This window comes from Lutra lutra, chromosome 8 (genome assembly GCF_902655055.1).
Source record: "Lutra lutra chromosome 8, mLutLut1.2, whole genome shotgun sequence".
Lineage (NCBI taxonomy): Eukaryota > Metazoa > Chordata > Mammalia > Carnivora > Mustelidae > Lutra > Lutra lutra.
Genome location: NC_062285.1, coordinates 138296476 through 138322883, shown reverse-complemented (window position 1 = coordinate 138322883; position 26408 = coordinate 138296476). Strand labels below are relative to the sequence as shown.

The 26408-nt window shown below is 56.6% G+C and overlaps 1 protein-coding gene across 1 annotated transcript in view; it reads left to right on the top strand.

Annotated features, from left to right (window-relative positions):
- NFAM1 (NFAT activating protein with ITAM motif 1) overlaps positions 1 to 26408 on the top strand; it is a 35181-nt gene that overhangs the window by 2347 nt on the left and 6426 nt on the right. The window contains 4 exon segments of the mRNA XM_047743180.1: positions 10971 to 11300; positions 12827 to 12897; positions 12899 to 12940; positions 20246 to 20341. Of these exon segments, the coding sequence (XP_047599136.1) occupies positions 10971 to 11300; positions 12827 to 12897; positions 12899 to 12940; positions 20246 to 20341 (539 nt within the window).

The window sequence follows — 26408 nt, the reverse complement described above, 5'->3', positions numbered from 1 at the left end:
TGGCCTCTGGCTCATTATGTGTTGGTGTCTCAGGACCTCCCTTGCTCCCAGCCCTCCTCCTCCTGTCGTGAGCTGGGACTCGAGCCTGAGTCCTACCCTCCTCCAGTCTTTTGAGCTCTCTGCAAATTCTACTTTTCTCAAAGGGTCTGGCAGCCACTTGTGGGCTCATGGACAGCTGCTCTCCCCCGGGGCTGAGTCATGCGAACCTGAGATTCGGCTCTCCTGGGAACAGCTGCACATCCGCTCCCCACTTCCAGCAGCCTTCAGTCACCTTCAGTCTCAGTTTGTGTCCCAGCCCTGCAAGGGCTCTGGGGCCAGGCAGAGCCCAGGTTCAAGTCCTACCTTCTTCCGCGGACTGCTGCGTGACCTTGGAGAAGTTACTTAACCTTTCTGAGCCTCTGTGCTCCCAACAAATGTCAGTCCCCTCTCTCTTCTCGGCCTTTTCAGAACTCTGGGCTGTATTTATTTCTCCAGCGCCCATGAGGGGGACCCATTCTGGGCACTGGCTGGTTGGGGGGGACTAGAGGTGAACCATCCCTACTGTCAGCCTGATGGAAACGCTGAGGCTTGCCCAGAGAACATGACAGAACACGACCCAAGGAGAGAGTAGACGATGCAGGTTTCTCCCCTCCCCCCTTGCTCTGGACTCAGGTGTCACTGCTCCTTTGTTGTCCAAAAGATGTTCAGGAGCCTCCCGCCTTCTTTCCCGCAGCTCCGAGCCTCTGTCAGGATTGGCCTCTGCTTTTCATCTTTGTCTAATCCCAATACAGAACTCCGGAGGCAGGCAGAGAGAAGCACCTCGCCGCTGGAGGTGGGGCAGGGGGAATGTTGGCGGGGGCAAGGGAGCCGAGAGGGGGAGGAGGCCGAGCAGGTGGGTGGGTGGCACGCACAGCGGGAATAAAGACTGGGAGGCCAGAAGGCAGAGCCAGGGGCGGGGATGGGGAGAGGTTCAGTCTGACTGGAGAGGGGGGTCTCTCGGTGGAGCAGTGGGATAGGAATCCCACTGGGCTGTGTTCCAGGTAGACTGTAAACGCCTCTCAGGTCGGGGGTCAGATGCTCTTCTAGTTGGCCCTATTATCATTGCTTTCTCTTTTTAAGTTGTGAGCTCTAATACCTGTGCAGAGCAGCACAATAAACATCATAAAACAAAGTCCCGTGGGGCCAGCTTCTGCAGCCCCTGGTCCCCCCTGGCCACCACCTAGACACCCCTCTCTCCCATCCTGACTCTCGGGGCAATTGCTTCCCAGCATCTCTTTATAGTTTTAATTCTCAGTGTGTGTCCCTGAATGATACGGATTCATGTTCCCTGTCCTTGAACTTTGTATAATCACAGTGAGGCTATGTATTCTCTCACGACCTGCTCCTTTCACTCTGTTGTGTTCTGCAAGATCTGTCCAGTTGCCAGTGTGGCTACAGTCTGCGTTTTCGTCGCTAAAGAGCAGGGGTCGTAAACAGCGGCCCCAGGGCAGGGGTGTCGGAGTGGGGGGAAGGCTCAATCCAGCCCCGCTGCCTTTCGGTAAGGCCTGCGAGGTAGGAGTGGTTTTTCTCCCGTGTTTTTAATGGTTGGAAGAAAATCAAGAGAATATTTCACGGCACATGACAATGATACAACATTCACATCTCAGCGCCCACAAATAAAGTTTTATTGGAACACGGCCACGCTCATTCATTCGTGGGCGATCTAGGAGGCTGTCACCCTCCATCGGCAGAGCTGAACGTTGGGACAGAGACCCCATGGCCCCCAAAGCAGAAAATATTCACCCTCTGGCCCTTCACAGAGCGTGTTGGTCAAGTCCCGCTGCGGAGTGTCCCACTGAAGGAATATATTGCAATTTCTTTCTCTGTGATGGACGTTTCAGGCCTTGCCCTCGGTGGCCGTGAGCACTCCGGTGTGGCCTCCAGGCCCACGGGTGTTCGGGGCCTCTGGGAGCGCGTGTTTCCGTGGAGGCTGCTGCTTCCCCAGCTGTCTGCCTCCCTTAGGGGAACTGTGAGCTTCAGGGGGCGGGAAACGCGTGCACTTTCTTGGTTTGAATCCTCAACACCTAGCACAGAGCCTGGCACCCAAAGGACGCCCGACAGACTCCCAAGATAGTGGCCAGGATTGAGCTCCTCAGCCCAGGAGGAGTTCCAGGAGGGCGGGGTGGAGATGTGACGCCGCAGGGAGAGGCACGAGGGTCCAGGCCTACGAGGTGGGTCCGCCTGGTAGGGTGGGGGCCTGGCCTCGGGATCTTCTCGGCACAGGCAGAGCAGCGAGACCCTCATGTCTTGGGGACAAGAGTATGGATATGGGAATGCCGTGTCCCCATGGGCCCTGACACAGGAGAGCGGACCCTTGTTGTGGATCTGGGGGCCGTGGTCAGAGGACTGGCCTAGGGCACTGGGGTGGGGTCTGGAAACCGAGGAAGGGAAGGGGGGGGACCTGAGGCTGGAGAGGGGGAGGGGAAGAGATTGGGTGTGAAGTTGGCAGGAGGAGCTCCTGGTCCCCTGGGGAGGACAGTGTGGCCGGCCTGGGATGAGCTTCGGGAGACGTGGCCGAGTCACCCCAGCACTCCACCCCCACTTCCCTGTCGGGGTCCTGGCACCCTCTGATGCAGGCCCCTTGCCAACGGGAACAAGAAGGCACATCCAGGACCACCAGTGGCCCTGGGACCTGGCCCGTGGGACCCCTCAGGGAGGGCCTCAACCATGGGGTTGGGGTGCCTGTAAGGGAAGGTGCGGTGAAGCCTGTTTGTTTCCGCCTCCCCCCACCTCCCCCCAGGACTGCATGGACTATGGGGGAAGAAGGTGAGGTCAGAAGCCAGATCCGTGCTCGCTGGCGGTGGGCTGGGGGAGGGGGGCCGCACGAGCACAACCCCAGGCAAGGCAAGCCGGCTTCTCAGTCAGCAGAGGCCCTCCCAGCAGCACAGGCCATATTTCTGAAGGCCACTTGGCGACCTATAGCAAAAATTAAAAATTTAAAAGGATCCCCACCATTTGAAGATTTATGTATTTCTGAGAGAGAGAGAGAGAGAGAGAGCGAGCACCCTCCAGCACAGGAAGAGGCAGGGAGAGAGAGGGAGAGAGAGAATCTCAAGCAGACTCCCCAACCTGGGGGCTCGCTGTCACCATCCTGAGATCGTGACCTGAGCCAAAATCAAGAGTCGGATGCTGAACCACCTGAGCCACCCGGTGCCCCCTGGGTACATCTCCTTTGAACCACTAACTCCCCTTTTCGAGACCAGACAACCTTTATATACAAGCCCGATCCCTCAAGGGTCCGTGGAGCACAGCCGCAGACCCCCAGGGCCACCAGCTGTCCCCTCACCGCAGTGGGTTTAGACAAGGCCCTCCCCCAACCCCTGGCCCTGAGCTACCCTTGGCTCTTGGCTCCTGCCTCCCAAACCCACCTTCCAGCCCTGCTGGATGACTGCTTGCCCTGGAGCCTTTGCTCCCGATGCCCCCTTTTCCTGGAAGGGGTCTTTGCACTTGCCTACCTGGTGACTCCAACCTGTTGCTCAAGGTCAAACTTGGCGACCTTCTCTGTGGTGCCCACTCTGGTCCACTCTCCCATGCCCCCCACAAACCCAATGGCCAGCCCTGCCCCACCAAGATGTTCCCCTGTGGTTCTGCTCAGGAACTCAGAGGAATGAAGGGCACGACAGAGCTCCCCTGGGCAGCCGGGAGTCCCGACAGCACCAGGGAACAGGTCCCCAACCTTCAGAGGTGGGCTCTGTGCAAAAAGCCAGAGAAAGGGCCAGGAGAGAGGGTGCTGGCTGGGGAGCTCTGGTGGGAGGAGGAAAGGTCAAAGAGGAAGACATTTGCAAGTGAGGGTCAAGGCCAGAAGCAGTGGGAGCCACAGCCTTGGCTCTAAGATCTTGGCTGACCTCTGCTTGCCATGGGAGGGGAGGAGGCTGACGGGAGGCCGGGACAGGGCAGGGCAGAGGCTGAGGAAGGAGAGGCCGGGGAGGATGGAGGACAGTGAGTGATTTCGCGCCCAGAGGGCACCAGATCTTTGGGGAGATAGAGATTTAAGAGAAGTCAGGATAAAAGTGATCTGGCGAAGGCGTCTATAGGAAGGAGTTAGCGTGTTGACAGCCAGAAGCATTTATATTTTAGAAGGAGGCTGGAGGGGGAGGGGTCCCAAGCCGTCACAATGAATCACTAATGTGAGGGTTTTAGGCAGCTGGAGAAGATGGCAACTCTGTAGTGTTTCTCTTGTTATCTTTCTTTCTTTCTTTTTTTAGATCGGGGAGGGACAGAGGGAGAGGGAGAGAATCTTAAGCAGGCTCCATGCCCCACGAGGAGCCCGACACGGGGCTTAATCTCACAGCCCTGAGATCATGACCAGAGCCGAAATCAAGAGTTGGACCCTTAACCGGCTGAGCCACCCAGACGCCCCTCTCTTGTTGTCTTTCTAGCACAGAATGGGATCCTGTCAATCCCCGATCTAGAAGCCCTCAGAAGCTCCCCCTGGGTTTCCAGGACAACACTTGCCCTGCACTGTCTCCCTCCCACCTCCCTGAGTGCCCCCCACAACACTTATGCCTCCACAACTCCTTTTGAGTCCCCCAGCTACCAATGATGACTTCTAGAAGCTTCATCCAAGAGCTTTTTGTGCTTAACCCGCCCCTCTCTGCTCCCCTCCCCAACCTGGCTGCCTCCCATTCCTCCTTCAAAGCCCAGCCTGGCAACGTGATCGGATGTCCACAGCCGTGACAGGGTGTGTCAGAACTGTGGGCAAGTTCAATGTTCTTGATCCTTCGCTGTGGTGTCTAGAACTCCTATAGTGCACACGTTTCCTTTTTGTAAGGGGGGGAGGGGCTGAAGAATTATAATTTAAAAAAACAAAGACCCAGTCCCAGAGTTGCCCCTCCTGGATTCGTCTACTCCCAGCAGGGCTGGGTCCCCTGCTCTGGGTTTCTGCAGGCTCTGGGACTTCCCTTTATCTCCCCACGTTCCAGCTTCATCAGCGAGCTCTGCCCAGTGGCAGGGCCCAGCCCGCTCTGGCAGGACTTTGGGTGGGTGCCCCCTGCAAGGGGGTGTCCTGGTGAGGTCTCCCCCCTCGCTCCATTTTGTCCTACACCCATCCAGGGACAAGAACCAGAACCCCCATTCTCCCTCTTTGGTCCTATCGCCATCTCCACCCCAACCCAATGTCCTTCTTTGAGGGCAGAGGAGGGTATGAAGGGAGAAACTGAGTCTCCAGCTGTCCTAGGCAGCACCCTCAAAGTTGGAGAAACTTGCCTTTTTCAACCTGAAGGAGAGGTGATTGTTATACAAATGCCGGTGAGTACCCACAAAGCCTCTGCGTTTCTGGGACCAGACAGTCGACCTTCTGCACTCAGTTTGTGTCCCTGCGTGGCCACGGTGCTCCCGGGGTCTAGAGTCTGGAGGCTTTAGAACAGAACGCAGGCAGGGCGGAGGAAATGGCCCCCGAGGCCAGCCATGTCCGTCTGTATCTTTGTAATTCGGAGGTGTTGAAAGATGTGACAGCCGGTCTGATGGCAGTGTTCCGAGGGCACCAGCGCTAAAAGCTTCAGAGTACACACTCTCTGTTCAAAGGTTGCCTTCCAAGGCCTGCTACACACTTCTCCCTAATCAGCCACTTGGCCACGCGCCGTTGTTTGATGCGCGGGTCCTGAAGGACTCCCCCCGTTTTTCGGTGGTGTCCTGGGATTCGTGCTCAGGCAAATGGCCGGAGCCCTGTGATAAAGCCAGCAGCCCCACGTCTGTGGCTTCCCAGCAGCCCTTCACATGGGCCTTAAAGGAAAAAAAAAATGGCATGGCTCTGAGAGACGCCAGAATTAAATTAGAGGGTGAAACTCCATGCCTAAAATAAAGACCGTGGGAACTGCTTTCTTCTGTAGCTGGAGAATCAAAGTACTTTCCTTTAAAATCGACCGAAGTGGGGATGGATACCTTTGATCAGCACGTCTGGACTCTCACCCCCTTGGCTGCCGAGGCTGGGGGCCACAGAAGGGATCGAGTTCCAGGCAGAGTGGACAGCTGGGGCAAGGTCTGGGCCAGGTGGGTCAGAGGGGCTGCGAGGAGGCCAGGGCAGCTGGGGAGAGTGGGGAGGGAGGGCCCGATGCCGGGGCTGGGGGGATGTCATTGCTGCAGTGAAGGAGGGACGCTGGCTGGCCCTTTGGGCACTCGGTTGGCGCTGATACAGGACCGTCTGTACACGGTTTGTGGGACCACATGCTTCTGCTCTGGGAGCCGCAGATCTTGAGCTGGATGACAGTAGCTGTCCCTCTAGAGCGTCAGGGGCTGTTCTGGTGAGGACCTTTGTCCCCATATCCTGCCAGACGACATGTCTATTAGATGACCCAAATCTAGAAAAATGGCCTCTGAATTTGTAGCTCCCTTTAAAGGGGTGCAGCTCGGGGTACCTGGGGGGCTCAGTCGTTAAGCGTCTGCCTTTGGCTCAGGTCATGATCCCAGGATCCTGGGATCCAGCCCCGCATCGGTCTCCCTGCTCAGCCCCCTGCCTGCTTCTCCCTCTCCCTCTCCCTGTGGCTCCCCTGCTTGTGCTCTCTGTCTCTCTCGGTCTAATAAATAAATGAAATCTTAAAAAAATAAAGGGGTGCAATCCTTTCATTTGAGAGATGTTTTCTTTGTCTTGCTCCCAGATTTTAAAACTGTGGCATAGGGCAGTGATGAAGAGTTTGGAGTTAAGGACCCAAAGGGACTCCGTTTACAATCCCATCCCGCCTCTGACTAGCTGTGCTTCTGGGCAAACCTCTTCCTCTCTCAGAGCCTCGGGTTTGTCCTCTGCAGAAGGGGAGTGTGCCCCCCGCCCCCTGCCCCGCAGTAACGCGTTGTCATCACACAGCTTCACAGCGACGCCCGCCCAAGAGTCTGTGTGGGGCAGAGGGAGTCCCGCAGACGGAGAGGGTGAACCCCAATTCTGGGAGAGGAAGGGAACAGGACGGCATTCTGAGCAAGTGGAACGGCCCGGCAGGCCTGGCGTCCGCGGGGGAGTGAATGGAGGACAGCTCAGCTGGGCTGTGTAGGGCCCGGAATCGTGGACTGGATCCTCCAGCCCAAGAACTTGCAATTTTTTTTTAAGGTGACCCAAAGCAAAGGGATGCATGTTAGAGCATGACCCTGTCTGAACCCAGTTGTGCGACTGTAACTGAAACCAAAAGTTCACGAAAAGCGCCGTCATTACGCACAAAATGCTGCAAGGTTCTATTTTTTTAAATTGCTTGTCCTCACCATGTAAATTGATTTCAGACTCCTTCCTGGGTCTCCTCTGGGGTGGGGGACACCGCAGCAGGGTCAGTCAGCAAGGTGGTCTGTGGTTCCCTGGGGAGCAGCTCCAGGCAGCTCTCTGCCTGGGGTGGGGGTACGGGGCGGGGTGCTGGGAGGGGAGTCCAGATTCCAGAGCAAGGCTGCAGTGCGGGGTGCCCTGTATAGGGGGTGAGGAGGGCAGATGGGGGGCATCCTTTCTACACCCAGCCAAGTTCTTTGATTGTGAATCCCTCCCCCCAGGGACTTGGCATGGGGTCCCTGGGCCAGGGTAGGACTGGGGTAGCTCTCAAGACTGCAGTGCAAGTGGCCACAGATTCAAAAAGTGGGCAGTAGACAAAATCTTTCCCAACAAGGGCAACAGATAAGGAGTAAGCAGGGAGAGCAGGAGGAGGCCGCTGCTGGGGGGAGGGTTCTCTCTGCTTGCTACGCTGGCCACCCCGCAGGGAAGCCTGGAGCCCCAGGCTTGGGTCTGCACCCCAGGGAGTCCCCCATTCCCCCGTGTCCGGCCCAGGGCCAAGGTAGACAGGCTGTCCTGTGGAGGCCACCCCAGGCCGCGTGTGCCCTGCCCTGTGGGCCTGGTACTTTCTAGGCAGAAGGGCCAGTCTGGCGTTTGCTTTTCTAGATTCAGCGAGGACTTGGGACTCCTCTAACTTCCTTGCCCCTTTTTTGTCACTGGGGAAAGGCAGCCTGGCCCCTCCCTGGAACTGCCCTTTGCGTTCTCCCAGCTCCTCCTGCTCCCTTCTCTCCCTCTCCTTCCCGTGCTGGAAAGAGCAAGTGCTGGGGCAGGTGGGAGATCCTGTCTCTCCACTCCCCGCCCCTCCTCAGGGCCGCCCCATCTCTGCCCGCCCTCCACACGGCCACCTCCAGGCCCTTCGCCCTCTCGGGCAGGGGGATCTGCAAGTTGAACGAATTCATTTCCCCACAGAAAACAAGCCAGGCTCCTGGCAATGCTTTCCTCCCTGTGCCTGTCCTGGCCTAGGCTGTGCCAAGGACTCACCCGCCTCCCGGAGAATTATCCGAAGAGCAAGTTCCTGTTGCTTCTGTAGTCCTTTTGGGTCTTTTGTCTTGGGGACATGTCCGCTGGCACCTGGAGAGAAAGCCAAGCCAGGCTGGGCTCTCCCAGCCCCTGTGCATTATGGTCACTCACAGTCAGAACCAACTCCTGGTTCTTCATAGCGCCTGCCAGAGTGGAAGGCTGGATGTGGTACAGGCCGGAGGCGGGGTCTGGGACCTGTACGAGAATAAAGGGTCAGGGCCCTCTTCCCCTCTCCCCCGAGACCCCATAGTGGTCCTTTCCCACATATCAGCTGGGTGGAGACGGGAGAGGGAGGGAGTGGGAAGAGGTGGACAGCTGGCCCTGTCTCTGGGGCCTTGCAGGGTTTGCAGTGGACCCCCTCAGACACGCTCGTAGGTCACTGGGGTGTGCCAGCCGGCCTCCCAAGCCCCCCCCCCCGCCCCAGGAATCCGAGTCGCCGCCCACCCCCCCTCCTCAGTCCTCCTCTCTGGGCCATGTGCTCCTCTTCGAGGCCCATGGGCAGAATCTAAGAAGATCCCCAGGCCAGCTCACTCTGCTCCGGCCCACCTTGTTCCACAGGGTATAGGCGCCCTTGACCTGAACAAGGGACAAATCATACAGCCGCCACCAGGTGCAAGATGGACACCAGCCACTGCACCAGCCCTGTGCACTCGGGGGGCAACCTGCAAGGTTTGCGAGGGTCCCACCAGAGCCCCTCTGGGTCTGGGGTGAGAAGCAGGTGTCTGAAGTGGGGGGAGGGGAGAGCCCTCCTTGCCAGCCCTGGTGTGGCCACTTTCCTGGTGGTTTTGGCCAGGTTCCCACCTCCCGACCCCCAGCAGGGAGGACTGGCCGCCTGCAGAGCCAAACGGGAGAATGCAGCTAGAAGTCAGAGGGGTCCTGAGCTGAGTCTGGAGGTCTGGGTAGGAGTCCCAGCCGGAGGGACGTGCAGAGGTAGCTGCAGCGTGGGAAGTGGCCCTTTGGGGGCGGTGGGGAGCATGGCCACGGCCTGCACGCAGCATGGCCACGGCCTGCACGCAGCATGGCCTTGCTGGGCGGGCAAACCAGGTCTGTCTCAACCCTCTGGCCCCTTGTCCTTACCTGGGATGATGCCATGACCCCTTCCTCCACCCGCCGCGCCTCTGCCCTGGCTGCCATGTGTCAGGGGAACTTCGGGCCTGAATCAGAGCTCCTCCTTCTCACGACAGTACAGAGCGTTGTCATTAAACCACAACGGCAACCCCACTGGCGCGCCGGGTGACACCAAGGACCCGTGAAATCCTTCCCGCCCCGCTCAGTGGAGGAGAACCCTGGGTCCCAGCCCAGGGGCTTCTCCAGGTGCGACCACTGTCATAGTCATGCAGGACAGCAAAGCCGGTCCCCCCAGTCCCCTGGACATCCAGCCCGGTCCCTGGAACTGTCACTGCCTTTCGCTCTTTGGTGGAGGGGAGAACTCTTCAGTGACTCAGCACGAAGCTCAAAATAACCACGCGGTGGGAGCTCCGAGGGACTGGCTGGTTGAGAGGACCCCCTCTGTCCTGTCCCCAAGTCTTCCAGAGGCCCTGGCCTCACCTCCCCTGGGGACCCAGCGCTGGGCTCAGCGGAAGAGCCGAGAGACTAGTCCAGTCTGGCCTCATGCCAGCCCCACACCCCGGTGCCCCGGGGGCCCACGCCTTGCCCTGCCCCCGCAAAGTACACCTGGCCGGCCCTCTGAGCCCTCTGAGTCACTCCAATGTGTGATCTTCTCCCGATGAACAGCCCGGCCGGCGTGTTCTTGGCTGCTTCCTGCCGACCTCAGTTTAGAACTGTCCGTTCAGCTGCTGGAGAAGGAAGGGGCTAGGGGACGAGGCAAGCTGAAGCGGCGGGGGCTTGTGTGCTGACGTCTGGGGGTGGGAGGGGACCCCTGCTGCTCGGGCCCAGAGCCTGCGGGAGGGTGGGAGGCCCAGCCCGGCAGGTGCCAGTGTTTTCCTCGGAGCCTGTGATGAGGAGGGGTGTCCAGGTGTCCAGGAAGGAGGCTCGCACAGACACCTGCCTTTGTAACGGTCATCAGACATCCTGGTCGTGGCCCAAATGGCTCCCTCTGTGCTGCTGGAAAGTTGCTCTCGGGGCATTTTTTGTTACTGTCTATAGAAACTTGACAAATGCTTCTCCGAGCTCTGATTCAGGGCAAGGCTCTTTTCTCCTGATGGCTGGCATGGCTCCTCCTACGGGCTGGGGAGAACCCTGGCTCCCCTCCGGGGGTCCACTGCCGGGAAGCTCTTCTTCCTGCCAGGGAGCATTTCTTTGTCTTGTCTCCTGCCTCCCTCCTCTTTACTTCTCATTCTCCAGCAGCTCTGGGTCTTCTCAGGCTGGTACTTTTATCCAATGTGGCTTCTTGGCCTTTGATCAGGAGAGCAGTTAGGGCTGTGGGGTCTGGAGTCTGCCTGCCTTGGGCAGGGTTGTAGCTCCACGCCATCCCTGCTGAGAGAGTGAAAGCTAGCAGTTTGACCTGCCTGACCCTCGGACTCTTCCTCTCTGTGAAGTGGAGCTCTTACACACTTCGCCTTGGGTGTGTCGGGAGATGGAGAGTTCTATGTGTGAGACACTTGGCACAAGGCCCGCACACAGCGCCTGCATGAACAGTGTGAGTGTGAGCATGAGCTGAGGTCCTTGGGAGGAGGTAGAAAGGACTGAAGCGACCCAGAGGATAAGCTCCCACTCTTTCCTTTCTCTTCCCCTGCAGGAGGGCAGTCCGCGAACCAAACTGGTGCCCCCATTTTGGTCTCTCTGGCCAACAAGGCCATTTCCTTCGACTGCAGAATCACGTACCCGGACAGCCCCCAATTCAGGGACTTCACAACCTGGTACTTTCACGTGGACCTCCAGAAACGGGAGAGCCTCAAGGAGCCCATGAAATGCTCACCCAACCTGGCCAAAGAGAACCAGACGCACACCCTGCAATGCCGGGTCACCCTCACGCTGCCCAATGCGTCGGCCACTGGTACCTACTACTGCTCCGTGGACTGGCAGGACTTGAAAATAATCAGCCAAGGCGTCTTCATCCTGGTTAGAGGTGAGGCTTCCTGCAGGGTCCAGAGGGTTCCCCTGCTTGTGTTCCTTCTCTCGCTGTGTCTCTCTCTGTCAAATAAATAAATAAAATCTTACACAAAAGACATTGGGAGATGAAGAGAAGGGAGTTGGGGGAAATCAGAAGGGGAGACGAACCATGAGAGACTGTGGACTCTGAGAAACAAACTGAGGGTTTTGGGGGTGTGGGGGCTGGGGTGAGCCTGGTGGTGGGTATTCAGGAGGGCACGTATTGCATGGAGCACTGGGTGTGGTGCACAAACAATGAATTTTGGAACACTGAAAAAAAATTTTAAAAAGAGAAAGAAACATGGAGATTACTACAAAAAAAAAATCAACAAGAAATAAACCAACAAATAAATAAATAAAGCTGTCTCATTGATCAAGGGGATTATCTGTCTCATTGATCAGCTTGGGTAAAAGGCAACCGTGTCCTCAGGGAGCCCCTGACCACGCAGGTGTGCCGATGTCTACCTTGATTTGGGAAGGACAGAAGCCTGGGTTGTGGCTGTGCCTCCGGCCACCTCTGGCAGGTGCCCAAGAGAAGTCCCTGGCGTGCTGGTCTCAGCATCGCTGTGGCACCAAGTGTGTATGGGGGAGTAGGAGGGTGTCGGAGGCTGAGTACACGATTGGGCTCATGCATGTGTGTGTCTGTGGCAGCACTTGGCTCAAGTAGGTATTTCTGGGAAAGGTTCCTAGTTTCATCACATCCCCGAAGGAGTGATGACTGAAAATTATCATCAGCAAAGCCGTGAGGCTCTGACCTGCGTCCGTGCTTCCCACCAGGAGCGGCGGGGGTTCGGGGAGCTGGCTGGCCCGGCTGTGGCTCTGGGCCCGGGCTTTGTGGCAACACCCTGCCCATCGAGGGCTTTTATGAGGATGAACGGGATCCTGCGTGCAAGGGCTGGTGTCTGCTACTAGGAAATGTTTGATTAATAACAGACACGGACGCACCTGGCACGTGGTTGGCGCCCGGCCCTTTCTGCCGGCAGATGGTGGGAGGGAGGGAGGGAGGAAGGGAGGGAGGCATAAAAGGAGGGATGGCCCAAGGGAAGGGGCCGGGCTGGGCCCTTCACCTGCCCCTGGTGAAGGCCGGTCGCCTGCTAGGCCCAGGCCACCCCCACCACCCCATCACACCTGTCCCCGTGGCCACCGTTCCTCCTGCGGAGCACAGAAGGCCTCGAGAGATGGTGCAACTCGCCCAGGGTCCCACAGGCAGCTCTGGGGGAACCGACTCACCCCGAGGCAGGCGACACAAGAAGCAAAAGCCGGGTTCCTTGCCCTTGACGAGAATCAAGGCCGCCAACCGAGAAAGGGGCGTGGCCAAAGCCAGCGTGGGAATGAGAAGCTTGCTGGCCGCGGGGGTCCGGGGGGCTCATGGTGGGGGGGTGCTGACAGTGGCGTCCTGGGTAAAGGAGAACATAGGAGTGGGGAGCCTGGGGGTTGGGGGGGTGGGGTGTACCCCTGCCTCTCTCGGGGGACTAACCCTCTGCTTCCCTGCCCTCCTCCCAGACGCAGGGTACCGAGCCCCCGCGCAGGACTCCCCGCTGCTCCTGCTCTCCAGCCTCACGGGCCTCCTGACCTGCGCTGAGTGTCTTGGTCACAGCCCTGTTGCTCTGGGAGAAGGTAGGGGATCCGCACACACGGCAGCGCTGCCCGTCCGGGCCCTTCGCTGTGGCTCCGGGAGCTTCCCGAGGAGCGGAGGGGCCGCCCCCCCGCCCCGCACGGCGTCCCAGGGGCCCTGGTGAGGGCTGCCAGCCAGAGTCTTCCTCGTGGCCTCCCTGCACCCGGACCCCTCCTCGCTCACCTCCACAGTTGGGCCCAGGGTGCCCTCTTGCCAACTCCAGGTCCCCTTGGATCTCGCACAAAACCAGGGTCCACCCGCCTTTTCTAGGTCACAGGTCCTCCCGGGTGTTTCGGTGCAAGGCTCAGGCCCCATTTCTGGCTCTTTTGAGTCGGAAACACTGTCCTGGTTTTTCCGGATCCCTAGCACCCCGGAAGGGAAGAGGAAGCGTTTCCTAACAGTCGCTGTCTACCAGGCACCCTTGCCCTCCCCTCTGCGTCCCACCGTAGCTCTGCGAGGGACGTTTCTTCCCATTTTACAACTCTGGAAAGCGAGGCTCAGAGAGGTGGTGGCTCGCCCGAGGTCTCCCGGCAAGCCTGTGGCAGGGGCGGGGGCTGGAGTGGCAGGTGGATGGGGTGTTTGGTCCAGGTCTGCGCCCGGATGACTCCTGTTCGGGCTGTGGTGGCACCAACACAGGGAGGGTTGTCTCCCCCGTGGGCTCTTGTCACTCTCCTTGTCACCCAGTCCTGGGGGGCTGGTTCTGTAAGTGCCCTGAGGACAGAGGCTGCAGTGAGTTTGTCTCCGTGGCTCTGTGTAGGCCCTCGCATGCTCAATAGATGTTTCTTGGGCGGTAGAATGCCTTCCCAGTGGGTGCCAGGTTCTGCCCCGCTCAGGGCAGGGCGAGGGGGGGCAAAGATGGTGGTCAGGGCCCCAGCTTGCAATTTGGACCCTCTGTCCTGGCTCCTTGAAGGCCTGCATCAGAACAGCTCGGGCCTGTGCTCTGCCCTCTCCGGACCAGGAACTCCCCGATTCCTTGCCTGCCTTTGGGGGCAAGTCTGGGGAGCAGCCCCATCAGCGAAGGCCCTGAGTGTGGTAAGAGGGTTCTGCACCACCATGGGGGATTCTCGGGTCAAGAGAGGCTCAGCCCCTGCACCCTGCCGGTCCCCATCCACACCCAGGGAAGGACCCCCTGAGATGGGATTTCATGCATTCGCTCATTCAACCCACATGAGGACCTACTCGATTCCAGGCCCCGTGGAGGCCCCAGGGCCATAGCAATGACTAAAATGGTCCCCAAGAAATTCCTGCCTGCGTCAGATTTGCATTCCAGCTGAGGGGAGGCAGACCCTAAACAAACAGAGAAATAAATAGCCTAACGGATGTGATGAGTGTTGGGGGAGAACACAGCAAAACAGAGAGTAGTGAGTGTGGGAAGGAGGGAGATTGTGGTTTTCAGTAAGGAGCTGGGGAGGGCCTCCCCTCACCGCACCCGGAAGGAAGAGGGGCGGGCAGACGTCAGGAAGAGTGTGTGCAACAGGGGAACCGCAGGTATGGGGTGCTCTGAGGCAGGAGCTACAGGGAGGCCCCGGGGTGGGCCGGGCCGCCTGAGTTCAGGGGCAGAGTGGGGGAGGATGGAGGCCATGTAGGTCAGGCAAGGCACATTGACTGGGTTTACTCTAAGTGAACTGGGAGGCCCCACAGGACGTCAGGAGACGTGGGGCAGGATCAGACTGACCCCGATGGACCCTCCGGCAGCTGTGAGAAGTGGGGGAGGGGAGACTCGGTGAGGAGCTAATGCAGCAGTCCAGGCAGAGGCGACTGAGGTGGGACGAGGGTGGCTTCTGGGGAAGTGGCGAGCGAGGCAGTTTGGAGGCTTGGACCCCGGCCCCAGTTTCCCACTTTGCCTCGGGCTGGAGACATGGTCACTCTCCAGAAAAGGCTCCAAGGTGATAAAAGAAGGTGAACATGGCCACTTGGCCGTCCCTAAAACTCTGGAGGTTGCCTTTCCTGCCATCTGGGAGCCGGAGCCTGGTGACAACTTCAGCCACCGTTCTAGTTCCTCTGCTGTCCTGTGATCCGCAGGTGTGGGGCATGACCCTGGCGTGACCAGTTCCTAATCTGGCTCATCCGGCCGACAAGCCACAGAAGGAGTCCACTCCGTTCCACCCAGGAGCAGGCTCTGTTATGAGGTCCCTGGGGAGGCGAGGACCCCTCCGAGGGCCCTTGGCCCCCTCCCTCTGGCCTGGTCACAGGGACAACTGAGCAGGGAAGATGGAAGACGATGGGAAATGCTTCTCTGGGCCTCCCATGAATCCTGCATTTAGGAGAGAGGCCCACCCACCACTAGGCCCTTTCCCTCATTCAACCAACATGTGCTGAGCCCCTACTCTGTGCCCAGCTCGGCTCTTATCCCCAGTATATTCCTTCCCCCACCCTCGCTGCTCTTCCCATGATGGCAGCAGGTAGGACGGCTCTGGACTTGTCACTCAGCGAACATCAGCTGAGCAACTAGTGGGACGTGGGTGTGGACACAGAGGCTGTGTGTCGGGCAGGGGCGATGAAGGACCCCCACTCGGGCTGTGGACCCCCACGCCAGCTTGTATGAGAGACTGCACGGGTGCCTTCTGCAGGCAGGAAGCCCAGCAGGTGAGGGTCAGAACCGAGTCAGGGAGAGACCTTGACCCTGAGCCTCCACTCCAGCCGCTGCTCTGCAAAAACTGGATTGTAATGGGTGGAGCTCGGGGTCCTGCCAGGTCAGGGAGGCACCCGGAGCAGAGTCGGTGGTCAGTAAAGTCCGGGGAAGAGGGGAGTTGGGGGTAAGACTCAGCCCGGCCCCACTTCTGAGCCCAGCCCCTCCCCCTCCTGCGAGGCTTCAACCACTCCTAGCCTCTCTCTCCTTCCAGGAATAGCTCCCGAGTATCTAGAACGTGCCAGGCACCGGGCTGAGTGCCAGACACAGTGGAAAGCAAGACAGAGGCAGTCCCTGCCTCTCACCAAGCTGCAGCCCTCTCCGAACCTTGCTCTCCTCCTCCAGCAGCGGGGATGAGGATGGATCCCGCCTCACCTGGGAAGGGTGGAAGAGAGCATTTTGGAGACACCAGCTGGGTTGCCTGACCCACTGTGGGAAGGCGCTGTGGAGATGCTTCCTGGCCTCCCTCCCTGCACGTGGGGGAGGAAGGGCTGGTGCAGGAGCCTGGCCTTGAAGGAGAGAGAAATTAGAAGGCCAGAGGCCAGAGATGTCCCCAGAGCTCCCTGGAACTGGATCCAAATTTGAGGTGCAGGGTCTGTGGCTGCCATTCCAGCGTGGCCGACCCCGTAGCCCTGCCCCTCACAGGCAAGCGTGTTTGAACTGAGTGAAAGAGCATGGGGGGGCCGGGGAGGCGGGGGACCCCAGCCAGTGGCCAGGCCAGGCAGTCAGCCATGGGGGCCAAGAGGAGAAGGCCAGGCAGGAGGGGAGGCACGGAGGACCCTAGGAGCCCAGGTGGCTGCAGATAAATGAATCGAAGCCGGAGCTCCTGGCCCAGAAAAGGCAGATGATTCCTGCTATGAGAGCAACAAGAGGGCTCCCCACCCCCAGCCTGGGGATGGATCAAGGCTGGCTTCCCAGGGCAGGCAGCCTCTGACTTTGATGGCCTATCTGTCCTCATCCCCTAAGGGTACCCTCCTCCACTGCATACATCTTCCCTTGCTTCCTGGACCCCCAGGGCAGCCCTGTGCGGATCACTTGGGCTTTGCGGCCTCTACACAGGGCAAGTCTCTGGCCCCTTCCTCGGAGCACTCCCCGCTATGTCTACACGGATGCTGCCCGGGACCCTCCCTGAGCCCCAGAGCCCGTCCACAGTGTGAGCCCCATGGCATCCGCACCCATGGCTCCTGACACCACTCTGTAGCTCCCAAGCCTGTCCTGCCTAGGCAGATGGCACCGTGCCCCCAGACGCTCGGGCCAGAAGCCTCCGAGCTGGGTGTGGCTCCTCCCTCGTCCTCCACAGCAAGCCCTGCCCACAGTCTGTGTAGGATCCGGCCCCTTCTCGCGTGCCTCAGCCCCCAGCCCAGGGCTTCCCTCACTCACTCCTTACCCGAATACAGGTCTCCCTGTCCCACTCATGTCCCCTCCAGCTCTGCTCTCCATACCTGTGCTTATGTCTTTGTCACTGTTTCCTCCACCATAACATAAGCCCCAGAAGGCAGGGACTTAGTCTCCCTGCTTGTTGGGGGCTGGGTAGCCTGACACACATCCAGTGCTCGTGGGAGGGATGGCTTAGTTAAGAGAGCGCTGAGACTTGGAAGATGAGTCGCAGCTGGCCAGGCTGTGAGGTGGACTCCCATAGTACAGAGGGGGAAACTGAGGCTCTACAGGTTTCCAGAGCTGCAGGTGGCCACATGGATTGGTTTGTTCGTTTGCAGATCACAGTTGGAAGGGCAAATTCGAGTGGCAGGGAACAAGGCACATGGGGAGGGCAAGGGTGGTTCCAAGGGGCCGAGCGTCTCGCCCCTGCAACAAAAGGCACTCATCTGATTTTTTGAGAGGGTCACCCCCTGTGGGCCACAGCCCGGGCCTCCTCTCCCTGCCACTGCACCACCCCTGGAGATCTGCCTCCTCCTCTTGCCGCCCCTCCCAGCTCGCAGACAAATGCAGGTCTTGCTAAATCTGATGGCTTCCCTGCCCTCCGAGGGAGGACACGGTGGATCACGCCTTCTGTGGCAGTGCCCTCCTTGCCAGCCTCCCGGCTCGGCTGCTGTCACCTTTTACTCCCATCGGTGGCTTTCTATGTGATGGTCCATCCTTGAGGATGTCCCTGACATGTGACATTCCTGCCCCCATATGATCTGGTGTCTTGTCCCCATGGCCTGTGGCCTGTGATACTTTCTCAGACTCTTCTGTTTTTGGGAAATAGGGCAAGCGCTCAGAAGACTGCCCCAGACCTGTGGCAGTCGTGGGGTTCCTTCCCACAGCCCCACAGTGACACTTACCTCCCGGCAACCCCACCAGTGTCAGTAGGAGCACCACGAGGCGGGGCCTGGGTCTTACTCACCACGGGGTCCAGAGGAGCCCCTGCCCATGAGCTCACACCCACCAGCCTTGACAGTGTCCGGGCCACCAGGCTCAGTGCGGGGGAGAAGCACCAGCCCCCCAGCCATCTTGAGGTGAGCCACAGCCTCTGACTGTGACAGACGCCTCCAGAAGCAGGTGGTGCAGGGGAGGGACACTAGATTTGGAAGAAGACAGCTGGGTTCCATCCAAAGGCAGCCCTCCGACTAGCTGGTCAGGCCTCAGTTTACCCCTCTGTAAAGTCTACTTCCTCAGGCTATGAAGAGAATTAAATGAGACTAAGAACGTGTCTCATGGGTTTTTTGTACACGGTAAAGTGCCACGTGGAGGCCAGCACCTATCTAACGGGCTCTGTGGCCTCAGGCAAGTCTCTTGCCCTTTCTGAGCCTTCTCGTCCTCAAGTGTAGACCAGAGATGGTGTGAAGACTTGCCTTGCAGGTTTGTGGAGAAGTGCATGAGAGGGTTTGGAGAGAGCCCTGGCTGGCATCCGGAGAGGCCCCCTCTCCTGGGCCCCGATCAGGCTGTGACCCGGGTGGTTCTGGTTTCTGCCTGACGGTGAAGTAGCTCGGAGAGCTAATCCTGCGAGCACAGGCAGGGGACGGGCAGTGCGGCCAGGAGTTTTAATTAGCCCCGGCCCCACCATGAGGCTGTCATGGCTCTGCGGTTGGCAGAGTGGTGCCTGCGAGGAGGGGCATGTCTGGGTGGCCTCCCTCTGCCTCGGAAGGAGCTGCCTGTCTCCCGGAGCCCGATGCCTCCCCACGGGCCCAGCACCCCTACCTCTGTGGCCAGTGTGAGCTTCCTGACACTTGCCTCTCCTGGCCTCTCCTGCGTGAAGCTCGGCTGCTTTCTGCCATCCACGCTGTCAGCTGGGTCCCCCTGTCTGGGGAGGTCCCCCCACCTCCCCTCGTTGACCCTCTTTAGGTCAACGTTTAGGTCCCCCCCCCAGCTGACCCTCTTTAGGTTCCTCCACTCCTTTAGGTCTTGGCACACTCTTTTTCCTCTCCTCCCTACCCTCCCTCTCTTGCCAAAGGAGTTTCTCAGCCTTTAAGTTTTTTTTTTTTTTTTAAGATTTTATTTATTTATTTGACAGACAGAGATGACACAGGCAGAGAGGCAGGCAGAGAGAGAGAGAGAGGAGGAAGCAGGATCCCCCCTGAGCAGAGAGCCCGATGCGGGACTCGATCCCAGGACCCCGAGATCACGACCCGAGCGGAAGGCAGAGGCTTTAACCCACTGAGCCACCCAGGCGCCCCAGCCTTTAAGTTTTAAACACCCCTTTCTGGGGCGCCTGGGTGGCTCAGTCAATTAAGCGACTGCCTTCGGCTCAGGTCACGATTCCGGGGTTCTGGGATCGAGTCCTGCGTCGGGCTCCCTGCTCAGCAGGGAGTCTGTTCCTCCCTCTCCCTCTGCCCACTCAAGCTCCTGCTCTCTCTCTCTCTCAAATAAATAAATAAAGGGGCGCCTGGGTGGCTCAGTGGGTTAAAACCTCTGCCTTCGGCTCAGGTCATGATCCCAGGTTCCTGGGATCGAGCCCCATGTCGGGCTCTCTGCTCAGCGGGGAGCCTGCTTCCTCCTCTTTCTCTGCCTGCCTCTCTGCCTACTTGTGATCTCTGTCTGTCAGATAAATAAATAAAATCTTTAAAAAATATAAATAAATAAATAAACACCTCTTTCTGCCAGGTGAGGCATTTGTCCCCCAGAGTGTGCCAGGGGCTCTGTCCTCTCAGTCAGCACATGGACCAGACTTTAGTCAAATGGGGTTCATCGTCCATCTCCCCATTAGGTCCTCAGTCCCAGGAAGGCAGGGCCGGTGTCCACCTCCTCACAGCACCTGGCTAGCCAGAGGCGGCTGACAAGGGTGTGTTGGTCGGCCAAGGGCCACCTCATGCCACCTGAGCACCAAGTACTTACCCTTTCCTCCCCTCCCTGAATCCTTGCGACAACCTCACGAAGGAAGGTTCTGGCTGAAGAAAGTGAGGCCCAGAAAGGGGAAGGGGCAGAGGGGGACTGGACATCTGGTCTGGCTGGCACTTGCTCAGGACCACCCCTAATGGTCAGCTCTGCTGCCAGGGACCCTGTCACCCTGGCCCCGTGTCACCGTGACCGTGACCCACCATGGGCAATCCCACCTCCGGTCTGTGCAGACAGATGAGTGGCATGATGTGGGTCTCAGAGGCATTTGCCGCGCGTCCTTGGGGACGGTGGGGACGCAGTGCTGAGTGGCCCCCTGCCAACCGGCCATTCTCTGCCCTGGGGCGTCTGTGGGGTGGGAGCTGCCCATTCCCGGCTCTTACCGCCCTGACTCCTTTCCTCACAGAAACGGAGGCAGACTCCTCAGAAGCAGCCCGCCCAGAAGGACTCGGACCCAGGCGCCCGCAGCCAGCAGCAGCCTCTGGACGAGTCTGTCTACACGGTGAGTCTCAGGGCTGGGCTCCCTGCTGGGTCAGGTCCCCAGCGGTGTGAAACTCCGAGCCTCCCGTTTCTTGTCTGTAAACTGGGGACAAGCATCCCACCTGGTGGAATTTCTATGAAGATGAACACGTGTGTGGCCCCTGGCCCCTGCAGGCACGCAAGTGCCCCCGGGCCCCCTTCCCTGGCTCGCCCCTCCACTTCTGGGCGGCGAGGGATGACGGAAGTTTCTCCATCCGACCTAATGATGTTGAGCAGCTCACCAGCCCCTTCCTGTTTTGATTACACAAGCAACATCACAGCAACAACAAAACATCACAGAAAGAGGAAAAGGTCAGGCACCATCACGAGCCCTAACACACTCGATGCTTCTCAATTCTTCACACCTCCCTCCCCCCACACGCAGACCTTGTTTTCTATCCTTTTTTTTTTAATATTTTACTTATTTATTTGACAGAGATCACAAGTAGGCAGAGAGACAGGCAGAGAGAGAGGGAGAAGCAGGCTCCCCGCTGAGCAGAGAGCCCGATGCGGGGCTCGATCCCAGGACCCTGAGATCATGACCTGAGCTGAAGGCAGAGGCTTAACCCACTGAGCCACCCAGGTGCCCCCTTGTTTTCTATCCTTAAACTCAAGCAGAGACAGGGGCCTGGGATGCCAGGTCATAAGCATTTCCTGTTGCTGCACCTGTCTTGGTGTTTACCTGGGGGAGGCTCAGCCTGGTGTGCTGGGTGTGAGCCCGCCCACTGGCCGGGACACGGCCCCTTGGCCCAGCGGCTGCGAGGGGGACAAACATTCTTTTCCAGTTCTATTTTAGTTCTGCAAGGAGCATGCACTCACTGTAGAGAAGGTGAAGAATGAATGCCACCCCTTGTCAGCTGGGGTCTTAACTCCGTGAGATCTAGAATCAACAGGTTAGGAACTGGGCTCTTCACCTGGCAGGTGCCAAGTCTTGCTGGGGATGTGTGGGTTCCCCAGGGGCGCATTCGAGGGCTCCCCCTGCATGAGGGTTCTGCCTGTCTATGCTGTCACTGTTCCTGTCCTCACCACCCAGACATACATGAAACTTGAGTCCACACACGGGGCATATGGGGTATGGGTGTTTACTGAGGGTGGGGACGGATGGGGAGGAGGCAAAGGGACTGTCGCTATAACACCAACTCCAAACAGAACATAACGCGGCCAGCCCTCAGACAACCTTCCCCTCCGTCCCTGGGAATTTCCACCAGCCACTGCTTCCCACGTGGCCTCAGACTTCCCCATATTCCCTCTTCCCTCCCAGCAACTCATGTATTTTTCATGTGAGGACTTCTGGTGTCAGCTGTTGAATAAAAACATTTCTCTCTCTCTCTCTCTCCACAAACACACACGGGCACACACGTGAGATCTCTCTCTCTCTCTCTCTCTCTATATATATATATATACACACACACATATATATAATATGGGATATAGACAGATATATCTGTAGAACTATAGATATATAGATAGATCGATCTATCTATATCACATATTATATATATATACACACATATACATATGCATATATATAAAGAAAATAACCATCATCCTAAGCCTATCTTCTTCCAGGATAAATACTAGTAACATTGACTTCTATACCTTCCAGTCTTTTTTCTATAAATACGCACAAAAAGACCCATACACACACTCACACGCACCTTTTTTTTCTTTTTGGAGTAGTACAGCTATTTTTGTTCATGTTATAATATCTCACGAGCATCTTTCTACATGAATAAATACCCTTCCACAAGAGCACTTTTTTTTAAAGATTTTATTTATTTATTTGATGGAGAGAGAGAGAGATATCACAAGTAGGCTGAGAGGCAGGTAGAGGGGGAGGAGGAAGCAGGCTCCCTCTGCCTTCAGCTCACGTCATGATCTCAGGGTCCTGGGATTGAGCCCAGGACCCTGAGATCATGACGTGAGCTGAAGGCAGAGGCTTAACCCACTGAGCCACCCAGGTGCCCCTACAAGAGCATATATTTTTTTAAAGATTTTATTTATTTGACAGAGAGAGATAGTGAGAGAGGGAACACAGGCTGGGGGAGTGGAGAGTGAGAAGCAAGCTTCCCACTGAGCAGGGAGCCTGATGTAGGGCTCGATTCCAGGACGCTGGGATCATGACCCGAGCTAAAGGCAGTTGCCTAACGACTGAGCCACCCAGGCACCCCTACAAGAGCGTATTTTAATGGAAGAGACTCACTTCTGCTTGGAACATCTTTCCTGCTTGTGTTTAGACTTCTCTGAGGCTCGGGCAGACTCCTGTGGAATGTGGGGAAAAGGCTTGACTTCCCTGCAGAGTTAAAGGGCAGCTTTAAGAGATCCCGAGACAAGAAAGGAGGCACAAAGGGAACAGTTAAGAATGACATTAATGACAGGGATGATGGCATCAGGAGGCTTTGTCGAGTTCCTGCGACGTGCCAGGCACTGCGGTAGGAGTCTACACCTGTTACCTCATTGATACTCATATTAGGGATTGAGGATACAACTATCATCCCCAGTTCAAGTTTATTTTCTGGTTGTCTATTGCTGGTATGTAGGCATATGACTGGTTTTTGTATATTGACTTTATGTGGAGTGACCTTGTTGAATTCACTCATTAATCCTAATAGGTCTCTGCAAATCCCTTTGGAATTTCTATGAACCCAGTCTATTCACATGATCCATGAATAAGGGAAGTCTCATTTCTTCTTTTCCAATCCTCATGCTTTTATTTCTTTTCTCTTCCTTTCTCTCACTGCCTCAGACCTCCAGTCTGATGATGAGTAGGAAGGGTGACAGCATCCTTGTCTTGTTCCCAGCTTCCAGAAAAGGGTTTTTGTATCTTCTACCTCTACTTTCTTTGGAAGGATCCTTGGATCATTGATTTTTCTATCTTTCTTCTTTTTGAATCTGTGCATCAAAGGCTATGAACTTCCCTTTAACTACAGCTTTAGCTGTACCCCACAAGTTTTGGTACATCCTCTTTTCACCAACTTTCAGTTTAAATTTTCTGTTGAGAGTTCCTCCTTGCCCCCGTGGGTTGTTTAAAAGTGTTTTGCTTCATTTTCAAATGTTAATTACTTTTTAGTCATTGTTCTGCTTTTATTTCTTGCTAATTCCACTATGATCAGAAAATATATTCAGTATGATTTTAACCCTTCGAAGTCTTGAAACTTGCTTTGTGGCTCAGTGTGTATTTTGTGCACGCTTGCAAAAAGCTTGCACTGGGCATGGCTGACTAAATGTTCTATGTATATCAATTAGGTCAAGGTTTTTTTTTTTTAAGATTTTATATATTGATTTGAGAGAGAGAAGGAGAGAGCATGAGCAGAGGGAAGGGGGCAGAGTAAGAGGGGGAAGCAGACTCCGCTGAGCAGGGAGCCTTGACCCCAGGACCCAGGATGCTGAGATCATGACCTGAGCCAAAGGCAGATGCTTAACTGACTGAGCTACCAGGTGCCAGTCAACTAGGTCAAGTTTGTTGATCATGTTGTTTAAAATATTTCATTCCCTTACTGATTTTTTTTTGATCAATCAGGTATTAAGAGAAGTGAGTTAAGTCTGTCCATATGATTACAGATTTGTTTATTTCTCCTTTTAGTTGTGTCAGATTTTACTTTTTATTCATATGGGAAAATGCTCATGACATATTGTGACATGAAAAAAGTTGTGTCACTCTAATTGTTTTTTTAAACGTGATCTATTAAGGAGCATGGATTTGTGGTGGGTCAAACAGACTGGGGTTCAAAGCCTCGTTCTGTTGCTCACAGATTCTGTTACTTAAATTTCTGAGTCTTGGCTCCATAATATGTAAAATAGGGCTTAACAATAGAATATTGCATTCACAACTTGCAAACATGCTACAATTTCTTCCATCCTGTATTTCTCGAGCCCACATCCCTCTCCAGTGACCCTGACCTTTCTCCACGACTCATAAGAGAAATGTCATAACTCGCTGTCTTCAGCTTTTCTCTCTCCTTTCTGACCCATTCAGTTGGGCTTTCTGTCCATGTATTCATCAAAATCTGCTCTCTCAAGGTCACCTTCGACCTCCACATTGTTAAATCCAACAGTCAGTTCCTGGCCCTCATCTTCTTTGATGGATCAGCAGCATCTGACACTATCAACCTCTCTCTCCTCCTTGATGCACTTTCTTTACTTGTTTCTGGAATATTCCACACCCTCCTGATGCCCCTGCGCCCGATTCACCACCAGGCCTCCTTAGCTTCCTTCAACTGGTTCTAGGAACCAATGGAACTCTGACCTCCAAACACTGGAGTCCAGTCCTGGGACCCTTCCTCTTTGACCTCCATCCCTTCCCTGGGGATCTCATTCAACCTCAAGGTTTGAGACCATCAATATTTTGACAACTCCCACATTTCTGTCTCCAGCCAGACACATCCTCTGAACACCAGAGTCATTCCATTCGAGTCACTGGCTTCACTCTCAGACCTGCCTCCAATTCTTTACCCACCAAGGGGCCTCTACTCATAGTCCCCATTGTAAGGGACTGACTGCTCCATCCTTCTAGTTGCTCAGGCCAAGCATCTGAAGTGGTCCTTTCCTTCCCTCTATCGCTACTCACATCTGATCTGCCAGTACACCTTTTTTTTTTTTTTTTTCCAAACATATCCCTTCCCACCCCTCCCCACCCTTCCAGCCCTAACACTGGTGGGAGCCACCCCAGACGTTTCTTGCCTGGAGTCCTGCAATTTATTTCTGATCAGCTGGCCTCCTTTTTTTTTTTTTTTAAGATTTTATTTATTTATTTGAGAGAGAGAAAGAGCATGAGCAGGGGCAGAGAGAGAAGCAGACTCCCCACTGATCAGGGAGCCCAACATGGGGCTCCATCCCAGGACTCTAAGATCATGACCTGAGCTGAAAGCAGTCACTTAACTGACTGAGCCACCCAGGCACCCCTGGCCTATTTTTTTTTTTGAAGATTTACTTACTGGGCACCTGGGTTAAGCCTCTGCCTTCAGCTCAGGTCATGATCACAGAGTCCTGGGATCGAGTCCCACATCGGGCTCTCTGCTCAGCAGGGAGCCTGCTTCCCCTCCCCTCTCTGTCTCTCTGCCTACTTGTGATCTCTCTCTCTGTCAAATAAATAAATAAATAAAATCTTAAAAAAAAAAAAAGATTTACTTATTTGAGAGACAGAGAGAGCAAGAGAGCAAGTACGGGGAGGGGCAGAGGGAGAGAGAGAAACTTTAGCAGACTCTGTGCTGAACATGGAGCTGGATGAAGGGCTTGATCTCACAACCCTGCGATCCGGACCTGAGCCGAAACCGAGTCAGATGCTTAACTGACTGCGCCTCGCCGCCCCCGCCCCCCCTCTTCGCTGGCTTATTATTACCCTTGCCCTTGGGCAGCAGCCAGAGTGACTTTGCTCGACCACAGACTATGTTCAGTCCGCTCAGAGCACTTGCTGAGTCCTGGTCCTCCGAGAAGCAGCCACCAAGCTGGGGTGAGCCTGACATGGTCTAATAAGGGAAACCACTCAGGAGAGGAAACGGGGAAGGCTAGGTGAGCTGTCAGACCAAAACAGAGCTGGTCCTGAGTGAGGAAAGTGGGAAGGACGGCCCCGAGGGCCACACTGTGCAGGAAAGGCTCAGCAAGGCCGGGGAGTGCCCACGGCAGAGTCTTCTGTCCCCCGGGGAGGGGGCCGCGCTGCCATGCCCACTGTGCACAGGGCTTCTGGCCTCCAGGCACCCATGATGATGGGTTCCAGAGCCCGGCAGCTGGGACCTCTGGTCCGTCCTGGTTCCTGCCGCTGGAGCTCTGGGAAGCGCATTCTCACAACAGCTCAGGCCTCTGAAGGTCCCCGCCTCACTCAGAGTCCACATCAGAGCCCCAACAGAGCTCCCAGGGCTCCCCGCACCCCACCCCCATTTCCCCCTGTTATCTGCTGGTGCCCGTCACCCTGGCTTCCTCACTGTTCCAGGAGCACCAGGCGTGTCCTCACCGTGGGGCCTTGGTGTCAGCCTCGCCCTCTGCTTGGCACCAACCTGTCCACAGTGGTCGGTGGGGCTGCCTGCTCACTCCTTGATGCTCCGCTCCGAAGGCGC